The sequence below is a fragment of the Phaenicophaeus curvirostris genome, chromosome 17 (genome assembly GCF_032191515.1).
Source record: "Phaenicophaeus curvirostris isolate KB17595 chromosome 17, BPBGC_Pcur_1.0, whole genome shotgun sequence".
Classification (NCBI taxonomy): domain Eukaryota; kingdom Metazoa; phylum Chordata; class Aves; order Cuculiformes; family Cuculidae; genus Phaenicophaeus; species Phaenicophaeus curvirostris.
In genome coordinates, this window is record NC_091408.1 from 5,499,277 (window position 1) to 5,524,800 (window position 25,524).

The 25,524-nt window shown below is 48.4% G+C and overlaps 2 protein-coding genes across 6 annotated transcripts in view; one reads left to right on the forward strand and one right to left on the reverse strand.

Annotated features, from left to right (window-relative positions):
- HORMAD2 (HORMA domain containing 2) overlaps positions 1-10,893 on the reverse strand; it is a 26,942-nt gene extending 16,049 nt beyond the window's left edge. Inside the window, exons 1-8 of one of the 3 annotated variants that reach the window (XM_069871365.1) lie at positions 10,818-10,893; positions 5,862-5,952; positions 4,890-5,034; positions 4,350-4,413; positions 3,308-3,344; positions 2,086-2,106; positions 1,376-1,402; positions 21-88 (exon numbers count right to left, since the gene is read on the reverse strand). In XM_069871365.1, the coding sequence (XP_069727466.1) occupies positions 21-88; positions 1,376-1,402; positions 2,086-2,106; positions 3,308-3,344; positions 4,350-4,413; positions 4,890-5,034; positions 5,862-5,912 (413 nt within the window). In that variant the 5' untranslated portion in view covers positions 5,913-5,952; positions 10,818-10,893. The remainder of the gene's footprint in view (positions 1-20; positions 89-1,375; positions 1,403-2,085; positions 2,107-3,307; positions 3,345-4,349; positions 4,414-4,889; positions 5,035-5,861; positions 5,953-10,817) is intronic. The other 2 variants (XM_069871366.1, XM_069871368.1) reach the window with 2 other exon arrangements.
- On the forward strand, positions 9,309-24,957 carry LOC138728213 (acyl-CoA dehydrogenase family member 11-like). Of its 3 annotated transcripts, none has more exons than XM_069871363.1 (15): positions 9,309-9,733; positions 13,025-13,257; positions 13,896-13,995; positions 14,686-14,803; positions 15,500-15,642; positions 15,742-15,891; positions 16,378-16,472; positions 16,749-16,848; positions 17,715-17,855; positions 18,636-18,728; positions 19,119-19,226; positions 22,577-22,748; positions 22,993-23,059; positions 23,508-23,666; positions 24,660-24,957. In XM_069871363.1, exons 1-14 carry the CDS (start codon positions 9,434-9,436, stop codon positions 23,632-23,634), a joined length of 1,947 nt encoding a protein of 648 aa, XP_069727464.1. In that variant the 5' UTR covers positions 9,309-9,433; the 3' UTR covers positions 23,635-23,666; positions 24,660-24,957. The 3 variants fall into 3 exon arrangements, with proteins under 3 accessions (XP_069727464.1, XP_069727463.1, XP_069727465.1); XM_069871362.1 differs by lacking the exon at positions 24,660-24,957 and adding an exon at positions 24,075-24,319; XM_069871364.1 differs by lacking the exon at positions 24,660-24,957 and having other exon boundaries at positions 23,435-23,544.
- The last annotated feature ends 567 nt before the right edge of the window (positions 24,958-25,524 follow it).

The window sequence follows — 25,524 nt, forward strand, 5'->3', positions numbered from 1 at the left end:
AAGTAAACCAAAACTATTACCTGCTGATGTCCATCTGGGGCACCTCATTTTTGTACTTGAATTTGAACTGATACAGTTCAGTCACTGTCTGGAGATTTAATGAGAGAGGGGAAGAGAAGAAACAGGTCTTTTTCAATAACCAGTGTAAACGTGTGCATTGAACTTAGCATTGTCCTTTCACAACATTATGCCAAAGCACAGCATTACTTTAATTTAACTGTACTATTGCTTGCACAGGCTTTGGTAAATCTTCTTAACAACCACAGCTTACCTAGCAGTGAAAGAATCATAAAATAATCGCAAACTTCCTGCTTCCCCCTTCCACTTCCTTTGCGGGCCTGGCTCCCCAGCCTAAATCTGTACTGAGACTCTGTGGATAGCCAAGCATCACACCATACGCACGTCCTCCCTTACTGAGAGGAAAAATGTGAGGCTGCATGGGTGATGCAGTGTCACAAGGAAGCCTGGCCCCGAGTTCTGTACGGGGACAAGGGCCTGGAGGACTCTACCTACTAGGAAATACAAACTGTATCACACGGGCATGTTTCTGAAATTCACTGGTCTCAGAGTTTTTTATTAAAACCAGATGATTTTCCATTCAAAAGGACAGCATTTGCTATGATTTTAGAGAATAAAATAATAAGGAAGAGCAGACTACTTCACCACAAGAGAAAGGACCTATTGTAGTCCAATTCCATGCCTATAGTTCACAGTTTCCAGAGGCTGTGAGGTTGAATAGTAGGATCTCAGCTGAGACCTTAACTCTGAGATTTCCTCACAAATGTCAGCCTCTGTGCGGACTAAACTCTTCCTCCCTCCTCAGATGCTGAGGTGCGATGCTGCAGAACTGCAACCAGGTCAGTAAAGAACCTGCAGCCATTCTCTGCATCTGCTCTGCCGAGGCACCATGGATGCATAACCTTGCTTATACATCACACTAAACTAGATGCAGACAAAACAGAAATACAACTACACAAATATCCCAGGTCTGTAGTGACTGGTAACTTCTGTCCTAAACTTCTCTGCACAAAAGAAAAAACAGCTCTCTTTTCAACACTGCTGTTAAAAATATAGTTTGTAAAAGAATGATTTTGAATTTCCCATTTCTTCTCTTCAGGAAAGAAAACCAAAACCAGGAACATGCCCATTAGTTGGCTGTTAACATCCCTGGGCCCACAGCCTAGTGCCTGGCAGGAGCATTTGATCACAATCCAGCTCACTGAGCTGTCATTCTTGAGAGAATGCAGAAGAAGAGAAACAGGGTCACCAAGCAGTTATGTCAGGGGAGAATTTAAATTTACAAGACCTCTCTGAATACAAATCTACTCACCCATGCCTTCAGTTGCCTCAAAGATTAATTAAGATTCTTTCTTACCTCCGGTTCCTCGGGATTGGTGTAAATCTGTTATAAGAAAGCACAGTGAACGCATTCTCCTCTTGGGTAATTTGAACGAGTGAAAAGTGACTAAACAATGATATTTTTATGCTACAGCAAAGATTGTACTATCTTTAGCATGGGATCAGGGAAGGGAACCGCTGAGAAACAGCCTCCTCTATCAGCACTCAATACTTACCACTTCAAAGACAGGTAGAAGACACTCATCTGTGTCATTGTGGAGGAATGAGGTTCATTCCCATTCCAGCCCTCAGAGGCAACTGTTTATGCTTGCGATTTAACTACTTGAATTACGCATGGAACAGACCCATAGCATAGCTCTCCATGCTTTACAGAGAACCAGGGCAAAAGGCTTGCTGTGTAACCCCAGTGTGTGGTTTCATACTCTTCTGCAAAGGGAAATGGAAAAGAAACAGCAGCTTCCAAGGGTGGAGGCAAGAGTTTAAAAGAAGAAATGATAGGAAGCTCATAAAAGCACTTCCAGGAGTTTAAGGATGCATGTAAGGCCTCAGGATCAGAAGTCTGTCATAATGAGGTTATATTCACCATATGTAAGAAAGGGCACTGCTAAAAACTACATGCATTTTGATTTCCCCTTAAAAAGGCACCAAGGGGATGACACAACCTTGACTCCACATCTCTTTCAAGGAGGGAGGGGGAAGAAAAACACCTCGTGTCCATATACTTACTGCTAGGACAGCAACGTGTAACTAAGGAGGGAAAAATAAAACAGAAATTCAGAGTCTAACCTTAGCGGGCAAGGAAAAGACAGACTTGTCACATTCTAACAGTGAGGGAACTGGGACGTGAAGCGAACAGCGCGTTAAGAACCTTCCTGCAGTCTTCACAGCACAGCATCAGCAACACCTAGTGGCCAGTGTGCTCCCATTTACTGCAGTTTCCCAGGAAAACAACTGCACACTCAGAGCTCTCTCTTGGGACTCTTATTTAAACAAATCAATTTAAACAAGATTTAAACAAATCTCTGCTATGTAACTCCCCAAAGATATTTAATTTTTCTTATAGCATGGGACTACTCTTGAAAACAATCCTATAAAATATATTAAATAGCTCTTTTTTATTTCCTTACTTCTTGTCAAATAATAGGTTAATTTATGTCTTTCAAATAGGAGAGGACTGAATACCACCTAGACCTATCAGCAATCAATAAAGTCATTTCACAATGTTCTGAACTTTCTTATGCGTGCTGATAGTTGTACTGATGTACAGAGCCCATTTGATCATCAGTGCCAAAGCTAACAGCACTTCATCTGTCCTGACTGAGAGTTGGTTTGATGAGCAGTGCTGACAGAGATGACACCAGTTGGGGCTTTTTCCTGCACAGAGCAGTGTTTATGTGAGAATGAGCCAGGAGTGTGATCACTTACTGGCTGGTTCTGTCCTGGAACCAGTTATATACCTTACTTGATGGATTACTTTCCAAAACCAGTAATAAATTCAGAACTCAAGATGAAAAGCTAGGAGGGTTAGAGAGGATGATGAAGGGATGGAGATGAAGGAAAGCAGAAGCACTTTCTCTCTCAAGAAAGCAGCCATGGAGATCGAGAGCTCAGTTCTGACTGGCAGTGTCTCTATCCAGACAGTAGAAAACACAAACGTAGAGCACAGAACTAAAGAAAATCTATTTCAGGCTGCAAATTCATTCACACAGCATATACAGGCAAGCCCAGAGAGCAACAGCAGCCAACATTTGGGCTCAAGGAATAAAATCCCAAATCTCATGTATAAATACTCAGGGATAGGTCTTCCCCCCACCCCACAGCTGCAAATGTGTGTGGTGTGCATGCTAGATCACTACAAAAACATAAAGCAGGAATGGGAAGATAATTTTGTCCATACTTTATGAAAAAAATACAAAACATCATGAAAAAAAACATGAAAAAAACTTACATACTGCCTCTCCAAAGCATCAAAACAACCTTGGATCCTGCCAGGGAAAACCATGTTAGTGTTCACCAGTAATATTTAACTCCTGATCTGTAAACACACACATCAGTTACAGTTTAAAGTGGACTTTTTCTGGAATTAAGACAGCAAGCAACATATTGAGCTTGTTAAGTCCTTTTCAGGTCAACCGTCATAAAGGTACTGCCGTCCCATCTGCATTTGTGTGTTGTTTATACTTCTGGGGCCTTCTCCTGTCAGCCTGCAGCCAACTTAAATCCTGGCAAAGACAAGGATTTGTGGCCTCAGGCTGGCTCCAAGTGCTCTAGTTCTGCTCCCTAGCTTGATCTCCCATGGCTCCTTTCCCTCTGGCCTGTAGAGAGCTTGGCTGGAACTTCAATCTGAGCACAGCCTGACATGTCTGGTCTTGTAAATGCTTTGTTATCTAATGCATAGTTTACAGCTATGGACTTTCTCAAAGTAGTAAATATTATCTAAGGCAGCATTGGTCAGATATTTACTCCGAGTCAAAGGATGTGCAGCTAGGTATTCTCCTCAGCACATCAAAGTCTACTCTCTGCTTGCTGGGAACATGCCAGCTCTGAAATACACCCCAAATACCACACAAGACAGTGGGAGGTGTTCAGACACAGTATCCAGAGGGATAAAATATCATATATACTAAAAAACAAGCCACAAGTATCTCTATAAAAGTGAAAACAGAAAAGGGTAAACAACAACAGAATTGATCTCATGATTTTCTTGCCTGTCTCTCCATACCTGTGCTGCTTGGATGTGTTCTGGGGCCTGACCATGACCTCACTACAGCTGACACGCAACAGACCTTGAACTCACATGATTCTGGTCAGCTAATTCTGTCTTGCTTACGCACAGGGCCAAGCACACACGCTGCAGCGGTGGGAGCTGGACTGGCATAGCTGGTAGTACTGGGCACAATGTTTTCAAATTCAGGAAGGAGAAGAGTGCGAGGGGTAGGTGTCTTGCTATTCAGCAGAATCTTGTCTTAGTTTCACTGTTACTCACTTACCACTTGACTATCTGCAATGATCCCAGACAGCTTTTATCTTCGCGGAGAATTTTTAGACAGAGGTCTGCAAAAACAGATTTAGCACAGTTACAACCCTTATCACAGCTGCTGGGCAAACATTGAAACTAGGCCAGTCACCCTCTGACTTCTGGATAAAATGCTTTATCTGGAGGTCCTTCCTGAGCGGAAATGCTGGGTTTCCACCGAGCCCCAGGTGGGCTGACACAAGCTTATTGCTGCAATTTCAAATGTCAAGACTCTTCTCAGATGCTCTGGGCTCTCCCAGAAGTGACGATTATGGCTTCATTTCAGTACACCAGCAGCTTCCCTCCTTTCCTCCCTCCTTTTCTCGGCTCCCACCTATTCCCCAGTCCCTTACAACACCTTTGCTTCTGCATTCAGCCTTGGGAAGGCCTGTCAGCTAACATCCCAATAAACAGAAATGAAATCTCTGAGCACCTGGAAGCTAGCAGATAAAGCAGATTGTAGCTGAAATAGAGAAAGTACTTGTAAGAATTCAGCATAAACTGAGAATGTTACCATCCAAATAGCGAGTTCCATAAGAGCTTTCTGGGAAAAGCCCTCTCATGTACGTGATACAGGATATGGAGGTGGCCAGGAGCCTTTTTACCAACACCACAGACTGCTGCTCTGTAGTGATATTGTTGGGAAACAACACTGATTCCTGAAAAAGAGAGGCAAAGTCAAAAATAGCCTTCTTTTAGGGTAACACAGGGAATATAGAATCATAGAATAGTTATGGTTGGAAGGGACCTTAAAGATCATCTTGTTCCAAACCCCTGCCATGGGCAGGGACATCCCACTAGATCAGGCTGCCCAAGCCCCCATCCAACGTGGCCTTGAACACCTCCAGGGATGGGGAAGCCACAAATTCCCTGGGCAACCTGTTCCAGTGCTTCACCACTCTCGTAGTGAAGAAATTCTTCCTTATGTCTAGTCTAAATCTGCCCCTCTCCAGTTTATACCCATTGCCCCTTGTCCTATCACCACAAGCCTTTGTGAACAGTCCCTCCCCAGCTTTCTTGTAGCCCTTTCAGGTACTGGAAGGTGGCTATAAGATGTCCTCAGAGCCTTCTCGAGGCTGAACAAGCCCACCTCTCTCAGCCTGTCCTTGTGTGGGAGGTGCTCCAGCCCTCTGATCATCTCTGTAGTCACAAGCAGCACAGGCCTGCGACTGGAGCAGGCACTAAACACTGTGTGCCTTTCATGTGAACAATCTCAGCAGAAAGTATACTAAATTTAATTCCTCTATCAGTTCTTTGCTTTCCTCCTGCTGATAAAGCCCTGCGCGCACCTAATGAACCTTCATTTATTTAGCCAAAACCACCTCAAAGCTCCGTGCTGTACCTCCCGGGACTCACTAAATTGGAAATAATCCAACCAAGAACAGCACAGACAACAGAAAGCGTTCCCACCGCAGCAGGTGCAGGCGTGCCAGGCCTAAAACTGAGAGTTAAGATTGTTAGAACCCTCACATTTCGAGATTTTTACCTTAGAGAGCTTGTTCTTCGGCCTGGTCTGTAAAAGCTGATGAGTAGCCATCTTGTCTTTCAAACACCTGCCTTCCACTTGTAATTAAAACCTGGGGGAGGGGAGGGGGAGGAAAGACATGAGACACCTGGAAAATACAGAACCATCGCTATTTCTCATCTTCCTGAAGCCAACAATGAGATTTTTCAGCCTTATTCAGGTCTGAAAGCTAATTGCCAGCCAGGAGAGCTAAAGACAAGCAAAGCAGACCAAAGATACTCCACAGCACTGAGAGTCTGCGGAGCAAGAAAATTCTCTGTTCACAGGGAAACGATTAATAGTGTTTGGAATTCAGGGCCGTGACTGCCCCTGGTGTCAGCTGGTGCCACTTCAGAATGCATTTCTCATACTGCAAGCCACAAATAGTAATTCCTGCAACCGTTACTGGCCAGGCGCACGCTCTCCTGGGTGGAAAACTGGTTGGCTGGAGGGCCCAGAGAGTGGTGGGAAATGGTGTGAAATCCAGCTGGAGGCCAGTGACAAGTGGGGTTCCCCAGGGCTCAGGGCTGGGTCCAGCCCTGTTCAATGTCTTCATCAATGACCTGGATGAAGGCATCGAGTGCACCCTGAGCAAGTTTGCGGACGACACTAAGCTGGGTGGAAGTGTTGATGTGCTGGAGGGTCGGGAGGCTCTGCAAAGGGATCTGAACAGGCTGGACCGCTGGGCAGAGTCCAATGGCATGAGGTTTAACAAGGCCAAATGCCGGGTCCTGCACTTGGGGCACAACAACCCTGTGCAGTGCTACAGACTAGGAGAAGTCTGTCTAGAAAGCTGCCTGGAGGAGAGGGACCTGGGGGTGTTGGTTGACAGCGACTGAACATGAGCCAACAGTGGCCCAGGTGGCCAAGAAGGCCAATGGCATCTTGGCTTGGATCAGAAACGGCGTGACCAGCAGGTCCAGGGAGGTTCTTCTCCCTCTGTACTCGGCACTGGTGAGACCGCTCCTCGAATCCTGTGTTCAGTTCTGGGCCCCTCACCACAAGAAGGATGTTGAGGCTCTGGAGAGAGTCCAGAGGAGAGCAACAAAGCTGGTGAAGGGGCTGGAGAACAGGCCTTATGAGGAACGGCTGAGAGAGCTGGGGGTGTTTAGCCTGGAGAAGAGGAGGCTGAGGGGAGACCTCATTGCTCTCTACAGCTACCTGAAAGGAGGTTGTGGAGAGGAGGGAGCTGGGCTCTTCTCCCAAGTGACAGGGGACAGGACAAGAGGGAATGGCCTCAAGCTCCGCCAGGGGAGGTTTAGGCTGAACATTAGGAAAAAATTCTTCACAGAAAGGGTCATTGGGCACTGGCAGAAGCTGCCCAGGGAGGGGGTTGAGTCACCTTCCCTGGAGGTGTTTAAGGGACGGGTGGATGAGGTGCTGAGGGACATGGTTTAGTATTTGATAGGAATGATTGGACTCGATGATCCGGTGGGTCTCTTCCAACCTGGTTATTCTATGATTCTATGATTCTATGATTAAAAAGTGTGAAGGGGAAACGTGAAAGAACTCGAAGTCTGCCAATGGCAGCCAATAATTTAGCAGGGGTAAGGAGGAAATGCACTAACATCAATCCTGGTCAGAATAAAGGAATGATTCTTCTGGGACACCTTGAAAGGGAGGAAATAAAAGGGAAGAAAGAAGACAGCAAAGTCCATATTGTTTCAAAGAAATTGGGCCCTGTTAGACAAGTCTGGATTAAAGAAGAAAATCTTCCTACAAGGCTGGAGAGCTGATTGATAAAGGCAATAACATGGACACTACAAGTTGTGCGCTTCAGGGAGGTGCTTGATTTAGCACCGGCTGACATCTTGATTAAAAACTTCCATTAGATGGCATTAACAAGGCATGAGCTACCCAGTTTGAAGAACAGCTCGCTGGGAGATCCCCCCACGCAGTTGCTAACGAGGAGCCCTTAACGAGAGGAACCACCACACACAGGTCCCAAAGGAGCTCTGCCTTGTCTGCAGCCACTCAATATTTCTATTAACAACCCAAATAATAACAGTGAGATGGTGGATTGATTTAAACCATGACCTAATGCAGCAAGCAGCAGACTTTTATCAAAACACTTGATCTAATCATGTTCTGCATTTGTACCTTTCCAGCTTTTTTTCCTGTGAAGGCCTCATTTCAATTAGCTGGCAGTCATTAAGGCATGTTGATTGGAACATGTTGTCAGCTTTTATGCTAAATTTAGCACTTCATTTATTAATGAGGACAGATAACAGCTATAAAACTATATTTAAACAAATATACACCTGCAAAATGTTTAAGATGTTAAATATTTTCAGAAAGGATTTTATTTTTACTCATGATTGGCACAGTGCTGCGAACAGGGCTGGAATGCAATTAAAGCAGACAAAAGCATTATTCCGACATGAGGTTATTAGCTAAATAAAGCTGATTTAAGTGAGGCAGAGATAAGAAAACGTGTTTTCTACAACATGCTACATCTATAATTGATGTACTGTGCAAGGAAACGTTGCTGAGACTGAGCTTATCTCTCTGAGCAGGCTGCCCTCCAGCCTCGCCCTCTCACCTCGGCCAAACCTGGGCTTGCCCTGGGACTGGGATAGGAGAGAAGGTGTCCCGGCTTCCCACAGCCCCGCTCTGGAGCCACACAGTCACCCAGAATCTGGAAAACAGCATCGACTGGGAGAAACTCAACCTCCCGCACCCCAGCACCCTGGGACCTTGGCCCCTGCACACCCCAAGGGTCCTGTTAGAAGTCCCTTTTTTGTTGTTGTTTTAGCCCCTGGGTTTTTTTGAGTTGAAGCTCAGGCTCAGCTGGGCTACACCTGGGGCCAGGTCCTGCCCCTCACCCAGTGGCACCTGGGGAGCAGGTGTTCCTTGGAGCTGGGGGAGAGCTGAGGAGTTGGGGGGTCCCTTGAGGCATAAGGGGGTGTCCTTGAGGTTCTAAGGGGTCCCTGAATTGTGTGCGGATCCCTGAGGCGCTGAGGGGTCCCTGAGGCAGGAGGAGCCCCTGACAGGGGTGTCACTAATGGCGGGGTTCTCCTCCGGCAAGGGTGTCCCTGAGGTAGGGGGGTCCCTGAGGCGAGGGGGGAGTCCTCAAAGCTGGGGAGGGAGCCCTGAGGGTGAAGGGGGCCCTGAGGAGCAGGTTGGGGCAGGAAGGGAGCTGCTTAAAGGGTCCCTGAGGCAGGACAAGCCCCCAAAAGGGGGTGTCACTGATGGGAGTCCCTGAGGTGCTAAGGGATCAGGAAATGTATATTCTGGTGGGAACAGCCCCTGGCACTCTCAGCTCCAGAGTATTCAGTTTGGCTGGTTGTGATAGTTTGCCTGGATAGTATGGAAGGACACAGCGCTTGTGCTTTTCTGGACTGGTTTCTGATCTCCTTCCAAAAACCTTTTCCCTAGTTCAGATGACAACAGCTGCTGGGAAGCTCCTCCCTGAAGGAGGGGAGAAGGCATTACTGAGTTTTCTCAAATAACTTCATAACATTAAAACAAACCAAGATTAGTGCTACTGCTGCCTGAGGAAGGCTTGGGAGGTGAGAGCCATTGGCGGGACACGCTCAAGGCTCTGCGGGATTATGTTGACCTCCCGCTTGCCTTGGTGGAGATCCAGAGCTACCTGGAAGCTGTGGCAGTCGAGTTGCTTTCTGCCTTCCGCCTGGGAGAGGTGCCAGCTGCTGGGTCGCAAAGGAATCAACATGACTGCGTGGCAGGGGCAACAGGTTGCTGCGCAGGAGAAACATCTATTAGAAGACCTGGAAATGCCCCTTGCAAGAAGAGAAACTGAGACCCTCTTTCAAGAGCAGCCTGAGACAGGGAACCAGTATTTGGAAGACACTTTGCTTCGGAGTTACTTGAAAACACACCTTCCTCCCAAGGTCTGGCATGCACGTTTGTGTTTCTGTGCATACGCACTGCAGCTCTGGCTAGGTCACTGGTTTGGACTGTGAACTGAAAGTTCCTGAGCTCAATTGTGGCTTCAGGCATTTAACTGGGGGGAATTTATGAGCATTCTTTAAATATTGTTTTCTTTGAATAATGTTGGGGGTGGAAAATCCTGTCAGGACATAAATAGAAGGTGGCTTAGTGGTGTCCTGGGACTGCTCTGAGTGTAGGAACAAGAGTGGTGTTTCAGGATTGTCAGTGCAGGTGTTTGCTGACTGGTCAAGCCTAGAAAGAGAAAAAAACTAAGGTGCTTCAATACTGTGCTGTGTTCTTCCAGTTCTCACCCTCCAAGGAAGAGGGGCTTTAAAGGGAATTCCTTTCCAAAGAAACAAAGTTGTTCTCAGCTCAAGAAGTTGCCATGGCCCATTGGGGTTTGCTTGTTCTCAGCATAGGTCACTGGCTTTTCTGTGTTGATTTTCAGACTGGGACAGTTCTGTACAGATTGTAGGGGTGCAGGGAGGCAGGGTGGGGCCCCAAGCTGCAGGTATCTCTTATGGGAGGACTGGTCCTACAGGAATTCCTGGGAGGAGGTGACTCATCTCCCTGGCTGTCCTCTCCTGTCACCCCAAGAACCACAACTGCTTCCCAGTCTCCACGGACCAGGTCTTGCAGAGAAGAGTGTGTCCTCTCTCTGTGATTGATTCCAGCAGAAGCAATGCAGTGACCTGTAAAGCCAGTGGGTGAGTGGAGGGACAGAACCAGGCTTTCAGTAATGCTCCTCCTGCCACTATGAGGCCTTGTAGAGGTAGTAGGAGTGTGGTGGCTGCATTGCGAGCTTGGTTTTGTCGCAGCTATCACCAAAGACAGGAACAAGGCCTCCCTAAACAGCACTGTGGCCTTTCCAGAAGAGAAGATGGGGGGGAAAGGAAGATGCCTTTGGGCAACCATGAAGATATCACTCCTAATCAGCATGATTCAGTTCTCTTGAAGAATAAAAGAATCTGTGATGTCTTTTGCCAAGGCTGGCAGCTGCTCTCCATTCCTCCCCCAACGAAACAAAGCAGCTGCAAAACCTACCTGAGAATCAGCATCATCTCCCTTACGTTTCTGCGCGTGGTCCCAGCGGGGCAGTGTTGCTTCATCGCTGGAAGGGAGAGCCCAGGCTGCTGTCTGCTCCATGCAGCACCCGCTTCTCTGCAGCCAGAGAGCTGGCTCTCCATACCAACACCATCCTCTCCAGGAGAGCAGCAGCAGATGAAGTTCTGCGTGCCCTGCTGAAGCACACACCACGCTGGAGGCTGCTGTTCTGTTCACCTGGGTCAGTGGGGAACACAGATGTTTTCTGGAATGGAGCAAAAGATTTCAAAGGTGATTACTGGAGAACACAGCACCTACTTTTTCTGGGCACTGTTGTGGAGAGAATCTATTGCTCTTTGCTACCCCTGAAATTATCTCCCTTAATGTAAAGGATCATCTCTTTACACTCTTAACATGCAGTAATTTGCACCTTTCCAATCAATTAATCCTTGGGACATTGAAGGACAGATGAGGGTAAAGGAGAGCCCCTAGCAGATGCTGCTAGGTAGTAGGGTCAGCCCCAACACAGACGGCTCATGGATGCCCTCTCCATGTCCTGCTGTATGTTTTTTGGACTGCCCAGGCTGCTGCGCATTACATTCAGCAATCACAAACATAGGATTTTGATCTCTTACCTTGGAAGGAAATGCAGTCACCTGGGTGACACTGCTCGTTCCTAAGGCTCAGTGTGGTCACGGTGCGAGCTCACAGCCAGGCTCTCTGGTGGTGGTGTTCTTTAGCAGACATGGATGAGGGGAAGGGACTTCATCATGAGCTGACCAAGAGACCTGTTGGCTAAACTCATATTCTTCTGTCCACAAAACCTACCAGGTTTAAGGTTCTTGTGTTTCAGGTGTCAGTGAGATCCATGAACCTTGGATTCTTAGTTTATGCCTCTAAAATGACCTTCAAATGGTTGTCAAGATGTAATAAGCACTGGAGGCAGCACAGGAGAGCAGCATAAGCTCTATCAGCTGACAGGGCTCTCTCACATGTTTAGGGCTTGGTTCGTGACTTTCAACACTGTCACCACTCATCTGAAGGCAGCCCAGCTGGTCTGAGGATGAAGATTTCCATTGTACTAACAGGGCAGCTTGTCTTGGATCCTCATCGCACATGCTGAACAGCAGAGTGATGAAAGAATCAATCACAGGGGATGGTGTTTAACAAAAAGTCAATACAGGGAGAAGCGGAAAGGAAGAAGTGGTGTTTGTATTTCATCAACAGCAAATTGATGTGTTACTATTAGACTATTTTTCATCTCCACAGTTGTTATATCGAGGCATCTCTTGAGGGGGTAAAGAACAGCCAAAAATATTCCTCTGATGAAAGATGGTTTATGTGACCCTCATTACAGACTTGGATGTAGTTATGCTAATGAGGGTTCACCTGTGCTAGAGATTGACTCCACATGGCCCAATTTTAATCATCTATAAATCAGGTAATTGAAGCCCAGGTTAACTGCACTAGGCTATAGCCACAGAGAGTGAAGAGTGCTTGCAGCAGGCAATTCCTGTCACCTTAAAACAGGTATCAGAGAGGGCTGGAATGAATCACTTCTTTGTGGGTGCCAGTTTCCCTCTATTGACCATGGACAGCCTACCCCATCCAAGTCAGCCAAGTCTGAAATGAGGACTCATGAATCCTTATTGAGGCTTGTTCAGGAAGCTGGTTGCAGGGTGGAAATCTGAATCTAGGTACCCAGCTGATGCTCAAATGATTGCTCCATCTCTCCTTTTCTAATCTGATAGGCAGGTAAGTCCTGAGCCCAGTGCAAGTTTTCCTATACAGATGAAGGCTTTCCATTTTTGGCACCTTTCCCCTGGCATTCTTATCCAGCAATACCTCAAACTGGCTGAGGTTGAAAGGACTTCTGGAGATCATCTCCTTCAACTCAGCTGCTTTTGTGCATCTGTGCAGTCCTCAGCCGTGATACAAAAGCTCTTCTGTCTTTTGTAAAATACAGGGATGCTGCCAGAACTTAAAAACATTATTTTGAAAATAAAAAGGTGATAGTTAAGTGCAGCTGTGCCAGCAGCAGGTGAGAAACAAGCTGTCCTGCTGCATTACAGCTGCATAGAAGGGCCAAATGGCAAGAGACCACCAGCACCCCAGAACAATATAGTTAATCCTCTGCCTTTCCAGCTAGGACTAAGGCTCCTTGCCTTCCAGGGGTGTGCTAAAGGCTTCTTCTTGTTGTTCCACAGGTACTGGAGGAGGTGAATCAGGATCTGGAGAGATTTGGAAACCGTGTGCTAACCGAGATCAAACCGCTAGGGTGGGAATGCGAGTTGAACCCCCCTGTGTTTCAGCAGTATGATGCCTGGGGGCAGCGAGTGGATCGCATCCTCACCTGCTCAGCCTGGAGAAGGATAAAGGAGATCGCAGCAGAAGAGGGGCTGATTGCTGAGGCCTATGAGAGAAGATATGCCAAGTGGAGGTTACTGGGGGAGAGTGGGAATGACTTGGTGCCTCTTGGTTATTCTCAGAAAGGTGTATTCAGCATCCTGTAGGACTGAACTTCTTGTTGTATAATGGGTAACAGATGATGCATGGACAAAGCACACCTCCTGCTGTACTGAACAGCAGTGCCTGTCTGCTGTGATGTTCCGCACCGGCAATGATAAGCAGTAACTAATGGCCAACAGTTGATCATAATACGCTTTGATGTCACGTTCCCGATTCTAGGGCCCGGCAGTTCCCCGCCCTGCTCCAGCTTTACACGCGTTAGTGGTTACACAGCTGAAAAGCAGGGAGCTTGCTTACAATGCCACTGTATACCAGCCTCTGGAGACAGACCCACATTTCTTATTTTTAACAACGGCACTTAACATACACCAGCTGGTGAGCAATGCCTTCGATCCAGCCTCGCAGTGGCAGTCCCTCTGGGACTGAGAAACTTGACTGCTCCTCTTCTCTCTTCCTGGCTGAAACATGTTTTGCCCTCTCAAAAATGAGCAGTCTGTTCTCACCTGTTTTGGCTCTATTTTGTTCCTCTCTTCCTAGTCAAGATGTTTTATCCTCCTGCTGTTGAACTGCTGTGTAGACTGTCTGGTTTCCCCTCTCTCTCCTTCCTAGCCGTCTGCACCAGGCTGCCAAACTGTACTTATTCTCAAGCTGCTCTGGAGGTTTCAGCTGTCCACTGGCCATGACTGATGGAGCAGCCAAAGTCATTGAGGTATGAGCTCAGCTGGTCTCCAAACGCACGTCCTGGCAGCACTGGTTAGACACCAGAGCACGGGCCGAGGATGGAGGAGAGCTGATCTGCCATCTGCCTCCAGGCATGGCCTTTCCTTGTGCTGTGATTCAGCTCCATCACCTACCACCTTTCTCCTTTACTTACAAAGTCTTTGTACCCAGGCTAGGTTTTATGTTTACTTACAACACTGTACAATAAGGCTTTTGCTGCACATGAAACCTGTGGCATTGCAGGTAGCTAGAAAGGTGCTCCATATATTTTTACTATGAGATAATTTGGTTTCCTCTTTCTTGTGTGGAGCAGCAGTTAAAGGCATTAAGCCAGATCCATACCTGATTTGAATTAACCAAGCTAGCAAGAATTTGCACTGCACCAGTGCTGATACCTTGTCACATGTGCTGTTTCAAAAGCTCTCTGCCCAGACAACTAGCAGTGCAGAAATCCACGGTGGGCAGAGATGCTCAACACTCTCCTTTGCAACCCTGGCCTGCACCTTCTGTCTGTGCTGTGCTCCAGCAGCCATGCAGAAGCTGCGCAGTTTCACAGGCTCTCAGCACGTTTGATGTCCTGCCCCCCTGCTTTCAGGCTGTCTGTGTTAGTTAAGGCCGCTATCTAATTCCATCTACCGAGTTATGATCAGCTTTGTTTCTCTTCCCTCCTCCAAAACAGTCCCTAGGTACTCCTGAGTCTCTGAAAAAAGCTTTTGACCATCTGACAACCCGTGACCCCAAGAAGTTCTGGACCTCTGGCCAGTGGATGACGGAGCGCAGAGGAGGCTCTGATGTTGGTATGTGTTCTGAGGTGGGAAGTGACTGCGGCAGCAGCCAGATGTGTTAGTGAGAACAGAGAGCAAAGGTGTGGAGAACTTACACAGCCAGGTAGCTGGTTTAGGATACGTGCAGAAGTTTTCCAAATCTTCTCCTTTCTAACCAATAGAAGGCCTAACTTCTGTCCACTGATGCGTGCAGCACACACGGGCAGGTACAGAGCAGGTACACAGGTAGCACACCAACCAATGTCTAGTTCTATGATCTAAACCTTGAGGGAGACAGTCAGAGCCATCCCATCTGGGACACAGAAAGCATTCTTGGCCTTCAACTTTTATTCCTTGGCTACTGTTAGTAGTAGTGGGATGGGCCAGGAAACCCCAGAACTCCACTGCGGAGACAGAAATATGGAGTGGGACTCACCTGTGTCTGATGAACGATGATCAGGTTTCCCGGTGGAAGAAGGGAAAGGTTTTCTGTGAAGTGGAGCCTGAAGCATTTGCTGGGAAGTCTGGCATTTAAACAGAGCATGTTTCTTTTGTAGTACTTAGCTCTGGCTGCATTTCTTATCCAGGGTCAATGAAAGAGATTAGCAGCTAATCCATACTGCATCTTGCTAGCAAGAGGTGACTTAAAAGAGCTGCTGCTTAAACCAAAAATCAGCGCTGATTGATGCAGGAGTTTCCATAAAGCCACAATGATTTCCTTTCTTGCAGCTAACGGCACGGAGACAGTGGCCAGAAAGCAGCCAGATGGTTCCTATCGTCTCAGTGGCTTTAAATGGTTTACTTCAGCTGCTGATTCTGATGTGACATTAACCCTGGCCAGGGTAGTGGATGCTGAAGGACAAGTAAAACAGGTTAGTTCAATGGTGGATCCAGGAAGGAGCAGGGGGATTCATTTTCTTCCTTGTTTCATTGTAATGAAATCTTCTTCACGTGCTTTTCAATGACTCCAGGGTTCCAGCGGCCTGTCCCTGTTCTTCCTGAAGGTGCGCAATGAGGAGGGGAAGCTGAACAACATCCAGGTGCAAAGGCTGAAAGACAAGTTGGGCACACGGCAGATGGCAACAGCAGAGCTGTGGCTCTGTGGAGCTAAAGCAGAGCTGGTACGTGAGTGTTGGGGTTTAGCCCAGCCAGCAACAAATACCCAGCCACTCGCTCTCCCTTCTTGTCCCAGTGGGATGGGGAGAATAATTGGGGATGAAGGTAAAACTCATGGGCTGGGATAAAAAGAGTTTAACAGGACAGCAAATGAGGAGGAAAACAATAATAAAAGAACATACAAAGCAAATCATGCAGTTCAAACCACTCACTACCTGGAAACCAACAGCCTGTGTGCTCCTGAGATGTAATTCTGAGGGGCATGGTTTAGTATTTGATAGGAATGGTTGGACTTGATGATCCGGTGGGTCTTTTCCAACCTGGTGATTCTATGATTCTACGACATTTTAAAGCAAGCAGATCTTTGTGGTGTCTGAGGACAGAGAGAGATAGAGTGGACAACAAGTTGACACAGCTGGCACTTAGATACGTGCCCACCTCCAAGGCTGTGAGAAAAGCTCACATCAGCCTTTGTTCCTTGATGCTTTCAGATCTCTGCAGAGGGTCGTGGAGTGGCTTCCATCTCCAACATGCTGAACATAACGCGGATCCACAACATCATTGGTGCAGTAGCTTCCATGAGAAGGTGAAAGCAGCATGGATCCCCTTCCAAACTGAAGGAACAGCTTATCAGGGCAAGGGGATGTTGCAGGGCTCAGCACTGCAGCCAGTTGACAGCTGAAGCCTTTGCAGGCACAGGACTGGAAGCCAGCAGTGCTGGAGAAGGTTGGCCTGTGGGTGGGTGGCCTGGGCTGGGATGATGCAGTTGAGCAGGGATCTTCCAGTGGGGTTTGGTGGAAGGGAAAATTTAGAAGTAGAGCGCTGCTGAACTAACTGCTTTCCCTGGGTGTGTTCTCTCTAGGATGATCAGCCTGAGCAGGGAGTACGCCCGTAAGAGAGTTGCCTTTGGGAAGCTCCTCAAGGACCATCCCCTACACATGCAGACGATTGCCCGGCTGGAGGTAAGGATTTTGGGATATGAGCTGAGCCTGTTGGCAAGGAAAGAGAGCAGAGCTACTCAGCTGCTAAGGAGCACGGCTGTGTGCAACAGTCAGATAGGGAAGGCTGTTCTGCAACAGCGAGATGTATGCAGCAGGGGGATTGTCATATCCTAGTGGGATTTGATTTGACAATAGACCTAGCTTCTCTGCTGGACTCAATTTATCCTAATCCTAAACAACAGTTACTGGGAACTATCCTGACAGGTTCATGTGCACACCTACTCTGATATGCCATGACCCCTGAAGCTGGTCATTGGCATCAGAGTTCAAGCATGACACCACAGTCTCCTAAACTGCAAGTTATCAGACTGATACAGACTCATCCAACTTCCCCAGTAGCCCATGCACGGGAGATGGGCTGTTCCCAGTAGCCTTGGAGAATTCCTCAGTAGTCACCATGCACTTAATTTTCTGAGAAGTTTGTTTTCACTGTGTACTTGCACAGTGCTCATCTCGGCAAGACACTGAGCTTGAGCACAACCTCTGAGGCAATAACAGACAATGGAAGAGAGAGCAGCAAGAGTTGCAGTATGGCTCTGGGGGGAATTTAATGTGTGGGCCTTCACTCACTGCAGAAAATCTCTCAGCTTTGCCACAGTGCTGAGCTGTAGTAGCTCACTGAATCCACAGGGCACAGGTGGCTTCCCAGCCCCACAAGAACTTCAAAAAGAAGGCACAGAGTTCTCCTCCTCTCACTCATCCAGGCACTGCTTCTTCCCTGAACTGGGGTAACACCAGCGCCAGTCACGTGGCACCACCACGGCTACACTGAAATCAACCTGAGTCAAAGATCTTGCCAGTGAAGCTCCCCACTTCTCTGCTTGCAGGTGCAGACACGAGGGGCGTTTCTTCTGCTTATGGAGATCAGTCGCCTCCTTGGGCTGGCAGAAACCACCATGGCGAGTGAGGAAGACCAGCTTCTGCTAAGACTGCTGGTACCAGTGGCCAAGCTGTACACTGGGAAGCAGGTATGGGACAACCAGTTTGATTAGCCTGGAGTGGGGAGCAACCGCATTAGCAACCGCAGAGCTGGGAAAAGGAAGGATTAACAGGGGCAACGAGAAGGGCAGTGATAACAGGGGATACTGGCAGTGACCTCCAGCTGCAGGGCCTGCAGGAATTGTATCTCTGCACCAAGGCTGGACTTTGTGGGGAGGAGATTTGCCCCTTGGCTTGCAAGGCACCGATCAGAACTTTGATAGGAACAGAGCCAGCACTATGTGAACTACTCCATGTGCCACAGAGGAATGCTGTGAGGCTGCTTGAGATTAAGTGGGGCACTGAGCCACGGGGAATGGCTTTCTCCTAGTTATGAATCAGTAGGAGGGGAGGTGTTAATTGCTTGGCTATTAATTCCAGGGGTCTGTCCCTCTCCTAATTCCCCTCTGTGTAAATATAGAGAAGCTTACACACCATAGACAAGTAGAAGGTAAAGATTCCCCTGTATAGAGACAGGTAATCCTATAAACCAAGCAAACCAAGGGCTTATCCTTACCTAGAGGGGACTGTGTTGAGGTGGATTCTCCATAGATCTTCTCCCAAGGTCTGACTGATCCTGAAGGTCCTTTCTCAGGGTTACTCAGTCTTCATCTCCCATGCTGCTCCTCCTGCAGCATATCGTGGGCAACCTGCCTCAGTGGGACCCAGTCAGTCCCCTCCCAGCGAGAACTGCTGTGTGATGTCAGAGGATTCTGGTTGTTCTTACCCCTTGTGCAATGTGGTTCATGCCAGCTCTCTGCATTTTTCAGGCTGCTGCTGTTGCTATTGAGGCCATGGAGAGTTTTGGAGGACAAGGGTATATGGAGGATACAGGCTTGCCAGTCATAGTCCGCGATACTCTGGTAAGAAAACAGCAGGAGAGGCAGAAGAAACTCCTGTCCCCTGCACAGAACCCCACGGCTGCCTGCTAAAGACATGCTCAAGGCAGACACAGTTATTCTCAGACTTGCTTCAGCTCTTTCCCAGTTGCCTTCCTGCTGAGCCCAGTTATAGCCAAGGAGGGCACATGGTTTCTTCCTAGTCCTGGGTTGTTTTCTAGCTCAGTTATGGCATGGGGCTCCTAACTCTCATCACCGCTGCTCCTTTCTCCTTGTGGTGAGGCAAGACATCTCTGGAGACTCCCTTGATATCCCTTAGTTCTACCCCACATCTTTGTTTCCTCACTTTCCCCTTTATTGCCTTTGTTCCAAAAGGCTCCTTCATGCTCTTCCACAGTCTCTTCTACCCCCCAGGTGCTGCCCATATGGGAGGGAACAACAAATATCCTGTCCCTTGATGTCCTGCGATCCCTCACCAAGAGTCAAGGACAGGTGATGGATGTGTTCTTCTCCACAGTGCAGGTGAGCCCACATCAAAAGCCTGGTGTGTCCGCCTTGGCAGTCTCTCACTTGGTGTTTATGTTCCTGGTAAGGAATATGATCAAACTGAAAGCTTTACATGAGTATTCAGAAGGCGTCCTAAAATTCTGCTCTTTAAATAGCACTAACAAAAGCAGCGTTGCAGAAGAATGCAGGTACTTTCATCTCAGTTCTGCATTGTCAGTGTTCCTCATGACAGGCACTGAAGTCAGTATATTTTTATGTGAGAATCACCTTCTTTAATCCAAAATAGTGTTGTGGCTTTGCTTCTTAACTGGAAAAACACCACAGGACTGTTGAATATTCACTAGGGCTACCTACTGCATTATGACTTTCTATATTTATTCCCACTGTACAGATGGAAAGAGCCAAAGGAATTCCATTACTGCCTTTCTAGATTTGTTGTGCTCTGGCTCTGCCTACAGGCTGCTCTATTAAAGGTGCTCAGATGACAGGCAGTCACAGGGAAATCAAAGCAGTTCAGGATTTCATGAAGGTAAATGAGCATCAACTGGCTCAATCTTTCCCGAAAAGGGAGACAGAACCAGCCTAAATGGCACGATCATCATTTCAGAAGGTGTTCAGGTGCAGATTACAGTGTTAATCCAGGTGGAGCAACCCAGATTACATTAGCCCAGACACTGTGTACAGTGCAGCATTTTGTTCTCTGAAGGTCAGGTCACAGGGTAACTCCCAACCCCGCTGGCACCTGGTTTTGCTTTTATCCTGCGTCGATGGGATGCCTAACACTGATGGTGCTGTGACCTGGGAGCAGGAACCCAATGTCCAATTTTCCTCAGGAAAAGGGAAATGCTGCAAACTTCCTCATCTTTGCACAAGGTGATGATGAGGAGCCGAATTGTTAGGGTGCTTGATACCTGGGTGAGTTTGTTCCAAACCACCTTACCCAGAGGAGTCTGCAAGGTCTCAGGAGAACACACGGAGAGAAGAGCATGAGAGGCAGTGCTGGCTCCCAGCTCAGCCGTGCTGGGGCTTCCAGGTAGATGCTGCCTGCAAGCAGTCATTTCAAGTTATACCAACAATTTAGTAGCTGGAGTTTTGTGCCAGAGCATTGGGTGTACTTTAAATTCAATTACAACCTGAAAAGCGACTGGGGATTGATTGACTATTGAGTTTTAGTCACTTCAGGTTAAATTTGGTCCTGTCAGAAACCCAGCTGTGCCATGAATTCTGGTCCTGCAAGCATCTCGCAGAGCTCAGAATCAACTGTGTCATGCATCAAGAACAACAGTGTAGGGCTGAAATTCTAGCTGTAAATCAGACACACAATCTAAGATGTGATTGTGCTTACAGATACTTTTCAGACCATAACCACAATTTTAATGCAGCAGGAAATAAATGTAGGTTATTACAGTGAGATTACAGATGTGCTCCCAGCCCTGTTGCTCCCTGCTGCGCTATTTTTAAATACTTACAATTAATCTTTTAAGTAAAGACCATTCTGACAGTCTTGCTTGGTAGCAAGTGAGAGCTTGTCACACGAGTGAAATCAGAAAAACTCAAATATTGGAGCTCTGAGGCTCCTGCTCTCTGAGGATTTTGGTCAGAAAAGAACGGCACAGCTGGCACAGCGATGCCACCTGTGTGTTTTCCCCCGGTTCCACCTGCAGGAACCGGAGCAGATCAGTGCGCAGGAGAGAAAGAGGAGCTGCTGCTGCCTCGAGCACCGAGCTCTCCAGCCCCTCGCTCCTGAATGCAGGGGAGGATGTGAGAAACTGCTTGATCTTTCAGAGGATTTGGTTAGGAAAAGAATGAGTGTGACCTGAAGTGTAAGTCATTGGAGAGCAGATAGAACACAAAGTCTTTTTTTCCCCCCTAAGGTTAAAAATGATGCTTTTGTGTTCCTGCTCCACGCTGCCCAGGTGTTAAGCAGCTCAGCAGCGTGGGACACGGCTGTTGGTCCCCAGCCCTTAGCTCGAGGGTGCGATAGAAGCGCCCTGTCGGCTCTGTGCTTTGCTTGCGTGGTGCTGGCTTCCCCCCAGCCTGCTGGGAGTACGGTTAATGCCTTTAGGCTCTTTGATCTTTCTTAGCAACAAGCTCCAAGCTACCTTTAAAACATCTGATTAGCATTCTATAGGCTTGGAGGGGGCTTTGGACTTTATCTTGGCGCTAGACTGAACTGCTGTAACGACGATGGGTTTGTATGTGTACAGCATGTGCCACGTTTATGTCCTGCTTTGCTCAGAGCACAGAACAGCATCCACTGAGGGCCCGGGTTTTATGGTATTAACAGTCAGAAGGTGCAGGGTGGTGCTTGGGCAGAGGGGTTGTGCACAGCACGGGGTTCAGCTCGTGCCTCCCAGAGATCACTGTGCGAATCAGCTGTATCCTCTTGTACAGCAAGAGGAACCGTGTGATCACTTAAGCACGAAAAGCCTCAAAACCATAAAAAAAATTAGTTCTGCACAGCAGGTACTTACCAGCGTTTTCTTCATAAATAACCTGCAAATGAGACTAATTAAGGAAAAGCACCTCCTTCCACCTGCTTTGCTAGTGAAATAACAAATGGCTTCTCATTGCGATTCTGTCCCAGACAATCCTTTAGTTCTGCTGCAGAGAGACAGGTAGGAACACGGTGATCTCGTCTGATCCATCCTAAGAGGGAATAACATGGGAAACACAGGCTCGTCTCTGACGGTTGCATCCAGGCAGCCGTGGGAATGCCATAGAATCATAGAATAACCAGGTTGGAAGAGACCCACCGGATCATCGAGTCCAACCGTTCCTATCATGCAAGAGGAGAAACTGTTTTAGACTCTTGGCCAAGTCTCACATGTGCTTTCACAAGAGACTTTGGACACTGGAGAAACAGCAGCCAGGGGAAGCTTTCAGGGGTGCTTTTAGACAGAGTAAAATGCCAGGTATTGACCACAGCTGCCCTGGTCCTGGAGCCAGTCTCACAGACACAACCTGCAGAGATGAGCTCCTCTAAATCTGAATTTTCCTGCCTGGACACAGCTCTGGCATTTTAATGGAAGTAAAAATATAAACCAGGGAGGATTAGAACCCTGAGAGAGGTAGACAATTAGAGAGAACTGAGGATGTGATCTGGTCCCTGTGCACAGCTGGAAAGCCAGCACAAAACCAGCAACACGCCAGGTCTGACTCACGGGAATTGTCTGTTCTCAAGGCAAGGCCGAGTTTCCTTTTGGCAGCAGCCCCTTTCCTGCACCCATGGCAGCACCAGTCACAGCCACCTTGATTTAAGCTTTTTGCTGGTGGCTGCTGGGTGTGCTCAGGATTTCACCAGCCCTGTTTCCTCACAAAAGGTAAATATGCTGTAATTTTCCCTGCAATTGTTTTCTTTTTAGAAAAAAATAGAGCTGGCTTCGAGCACAGCGAAGCTGGAACGCGCTGTGAAGCAAACACAGGACGCTGTCAGCAGAATCGCACAGTTCATGCAAGCGGCTGGTTCCACGGGGGCAGTGACCATGGAGCTGGCAGCAAGAGACTTCTCCTACACCCTAGCAAGGATCTATGCAGGTAGTGGGAAACAGAAATGATGGATTTTGGACCAGGAAGGGGGTAGGAATCAGTCCTAGAAAGGCCTGGTTTCACGCCTTCTGGGTGAAGGGTGGAGCTTTAAAGAAAGCTCTGTCCCCGCCTTTCAGACTGAGGCAGCTCAGCCTGGCAAGCAATGTTGAGAAGTAACCGCCACGCACTTTTCACGAGGTTCTTCTGCTTTGGCGGGAGCCCAGGAATACTGACATCTCCCACTCTTTCACAGGAGCTCTTTTAATTGAACATGCAGCTCGGCCTGGTGCCTCCTCCACAGACATCTCTGCTGCACGAAGGTGAGCAAACCCCTTCTCTGGCCCTAACGGCTTCAGGTGATCCCTTGTGCAATGCAGCAGACCTTGCTCTGGTTCTCTGAGCAATCTGACCCCCTGCCCTGCTGAGACCAAACTTCCTCTCATCACAGAGAGTTCTGGGTGGGTTTTACTACTCTGAAGGTGGGGAGGCCCTGGCCCAGGCTGCCCAGAGCAGTGGTGGCTGCCCCATCCATGGAGGTGTTCAAGCTCAGGTTGGATGGGGCTTGGAGAAGCGTGATCCAGTGGGACGTGTCCCTGGACTTGTATGGCTGTCCCTCCCATCCCAAACCATTCCAGGATTCTATGATTCTAACACTGCAGCTTTTCCCTGCTGTGGGAATCCCGGTGGGGATCTAGAGTAGACAGACCTCAAGTTGAGACCACAACTCCGTAACGCAGCTTGGACCAACTGTGAGCATTCTCTGTTCAGGTGGTGCCACCAGGAGCTGTGCCCCGTGGCCCGGGAGCTGCAGAACAGCAGCTACGACGCTGAGGAAGCGCTCGCAGACAGCGCGTTGGTGTATGAGGGCAGCCCTGCCCCCCCCAGCAGGCTCTGACTCGCGCTGGGCAGCCCCAGCGGAGACAGGAGGTGGGTTATGATCCAAAGAGAGCAGCCCCAAATCCTCAGAAAGCCCTGAGATACTGTTGTAGTGGGGAGACCTCATTGCTCTCTACAACTACCTGAAAGGAGGTTGTGGAGAGGAGGGAGCTGGGCTCTTCTCCCAAGTGACAGGGGACAGGACGAGTGGGAATGGCCTCAAGCTCCACCAGGGGAGGTTCAGGCTGAACATTAGGAAAAATTTTTTCATGGAAAGGGTCATTGGGCACTGGCAGAGGCTGCCCAGGGAGGGGGTTGAGTCCCCTTCCCTGGAGGGGTTTAAGGGACAGGTGGACAAGGCGCTGAGGGACATGGTTTAGTGATTGATGGGAATGGTTGGACTTGATGATCAGGTGCGTCTTTTCCAACCTCATAATTCTACGATTCTACATCCTTCAGAGTAAACCTGGCTGTACCACTAGCTCCACTCAGAACTCCACCACTTCTGCACAGAGTTATTTTGCTAATGAAGGCGCAGCCACTGGGCTTCAGTCTGGGATGCTGGAATGTCCTTATTGTGTTTTAAGCAAAGACCAAACACTCAAATTGAGATCATGACTTGAAGCAGCAGCCCTTCCAGTGCTGACTGGCGTTCTTTTTAAAGAAAAGCACCCAAAATCAAACAAGAAATTATGTAAAGCTGATTGGTGATTTCCTGTATTTATTTTCCCCTGTTCAGCTTCGTGCTTTCCAACCCTGCACACGGCCTTCCACCCTGGCTCTGCCTGCGATGGGCTCTCTGCCAGGGCAGCCTCTCCCAGTGCTGTAGCTGCAAGCACGACCTATTCTGTCCCCAGGCTGGGCTCAGGACCCCTGAGTGTAGCAGCCACTCTTGGCCCCTCATGGTGTAAAACGAAGGCTTTGCAACCCAAACGTTCCCCTTTTCCCACTCTCACCTGGCCAAGGGGATCGTTAAGGCCGTCCTGGAGCACTGCGCAGGCCAGCGTGCGCTTCTGACTTACGTTCTGCCTTGTCTCAAACAAGCTTTGCTGGTGGCGAGGCTTCACCTTCACGCGAATTGTTGGGCTCCTCAACCCTGCTAAAGCCGCCGGCTCTGCTGAGAGGGGTGAGAACGTTCCCAAGCTCCGGCGCAGCACTGGAACCCTGGGATACAGCGAATCGGGCTGCGCAGCTCCATGAACGCAGGGTCAGCATCAACGCTGCGAGCAAATGCCCTGTGACTGCTATGGGGAGGAGGCAGTTTAAAATTATGTCACTCAAATTACATCAAAACTCTACAACTGGTACCAAAATGACAGAATAAAAATAATTTTCATCATTTTTCTTAAGCAAAGAAAGCCATTTTAATCCCTGTGACCTCCCCAAAGCTTCTTCCATTCCCTGCGCATGTGCCCCAAGGATGCTGCAGTTCGCACTGACAAATTCTGAGCTAAGTTTTAGATTGAAATCATAGAATAGCTGGAGGCAGAAGGGACCCTAAGGACCGTTGGGCCCAACTCCTTGCTCCTTTCAAGACAACCTAATGCTAAACTGAGTGCAAGCATCCTCCAGCCCCTCCGCGCACAGTAACCAACCAGCCGAGTGCTGCCCGCGCGCTCCTCTTCCCGCTCAGCCTGTCGTTCCACCTGCTCCGTGTTACCCTCCTGCCTCAAAGCACTTAATTAAAAGTTGCTAATAACAGAAGAAAACCAACCATAGAGCAAAGACCACAGGAATATAGAGCTGCAAAGTGCTTCCAGCACTGGGACGTGGAGAGAGAGGAAAGGAGCTGAGGGTAAGCAGTTGTCCAGTGTTTCCCTGTGGATCCAGGAAGAGCCAAGCGACTGAACGCTCCCTCCAGGGAGGAACCAAGCGGTGCTGGGGACACAGTCCCCAGGGGATGTGGCGA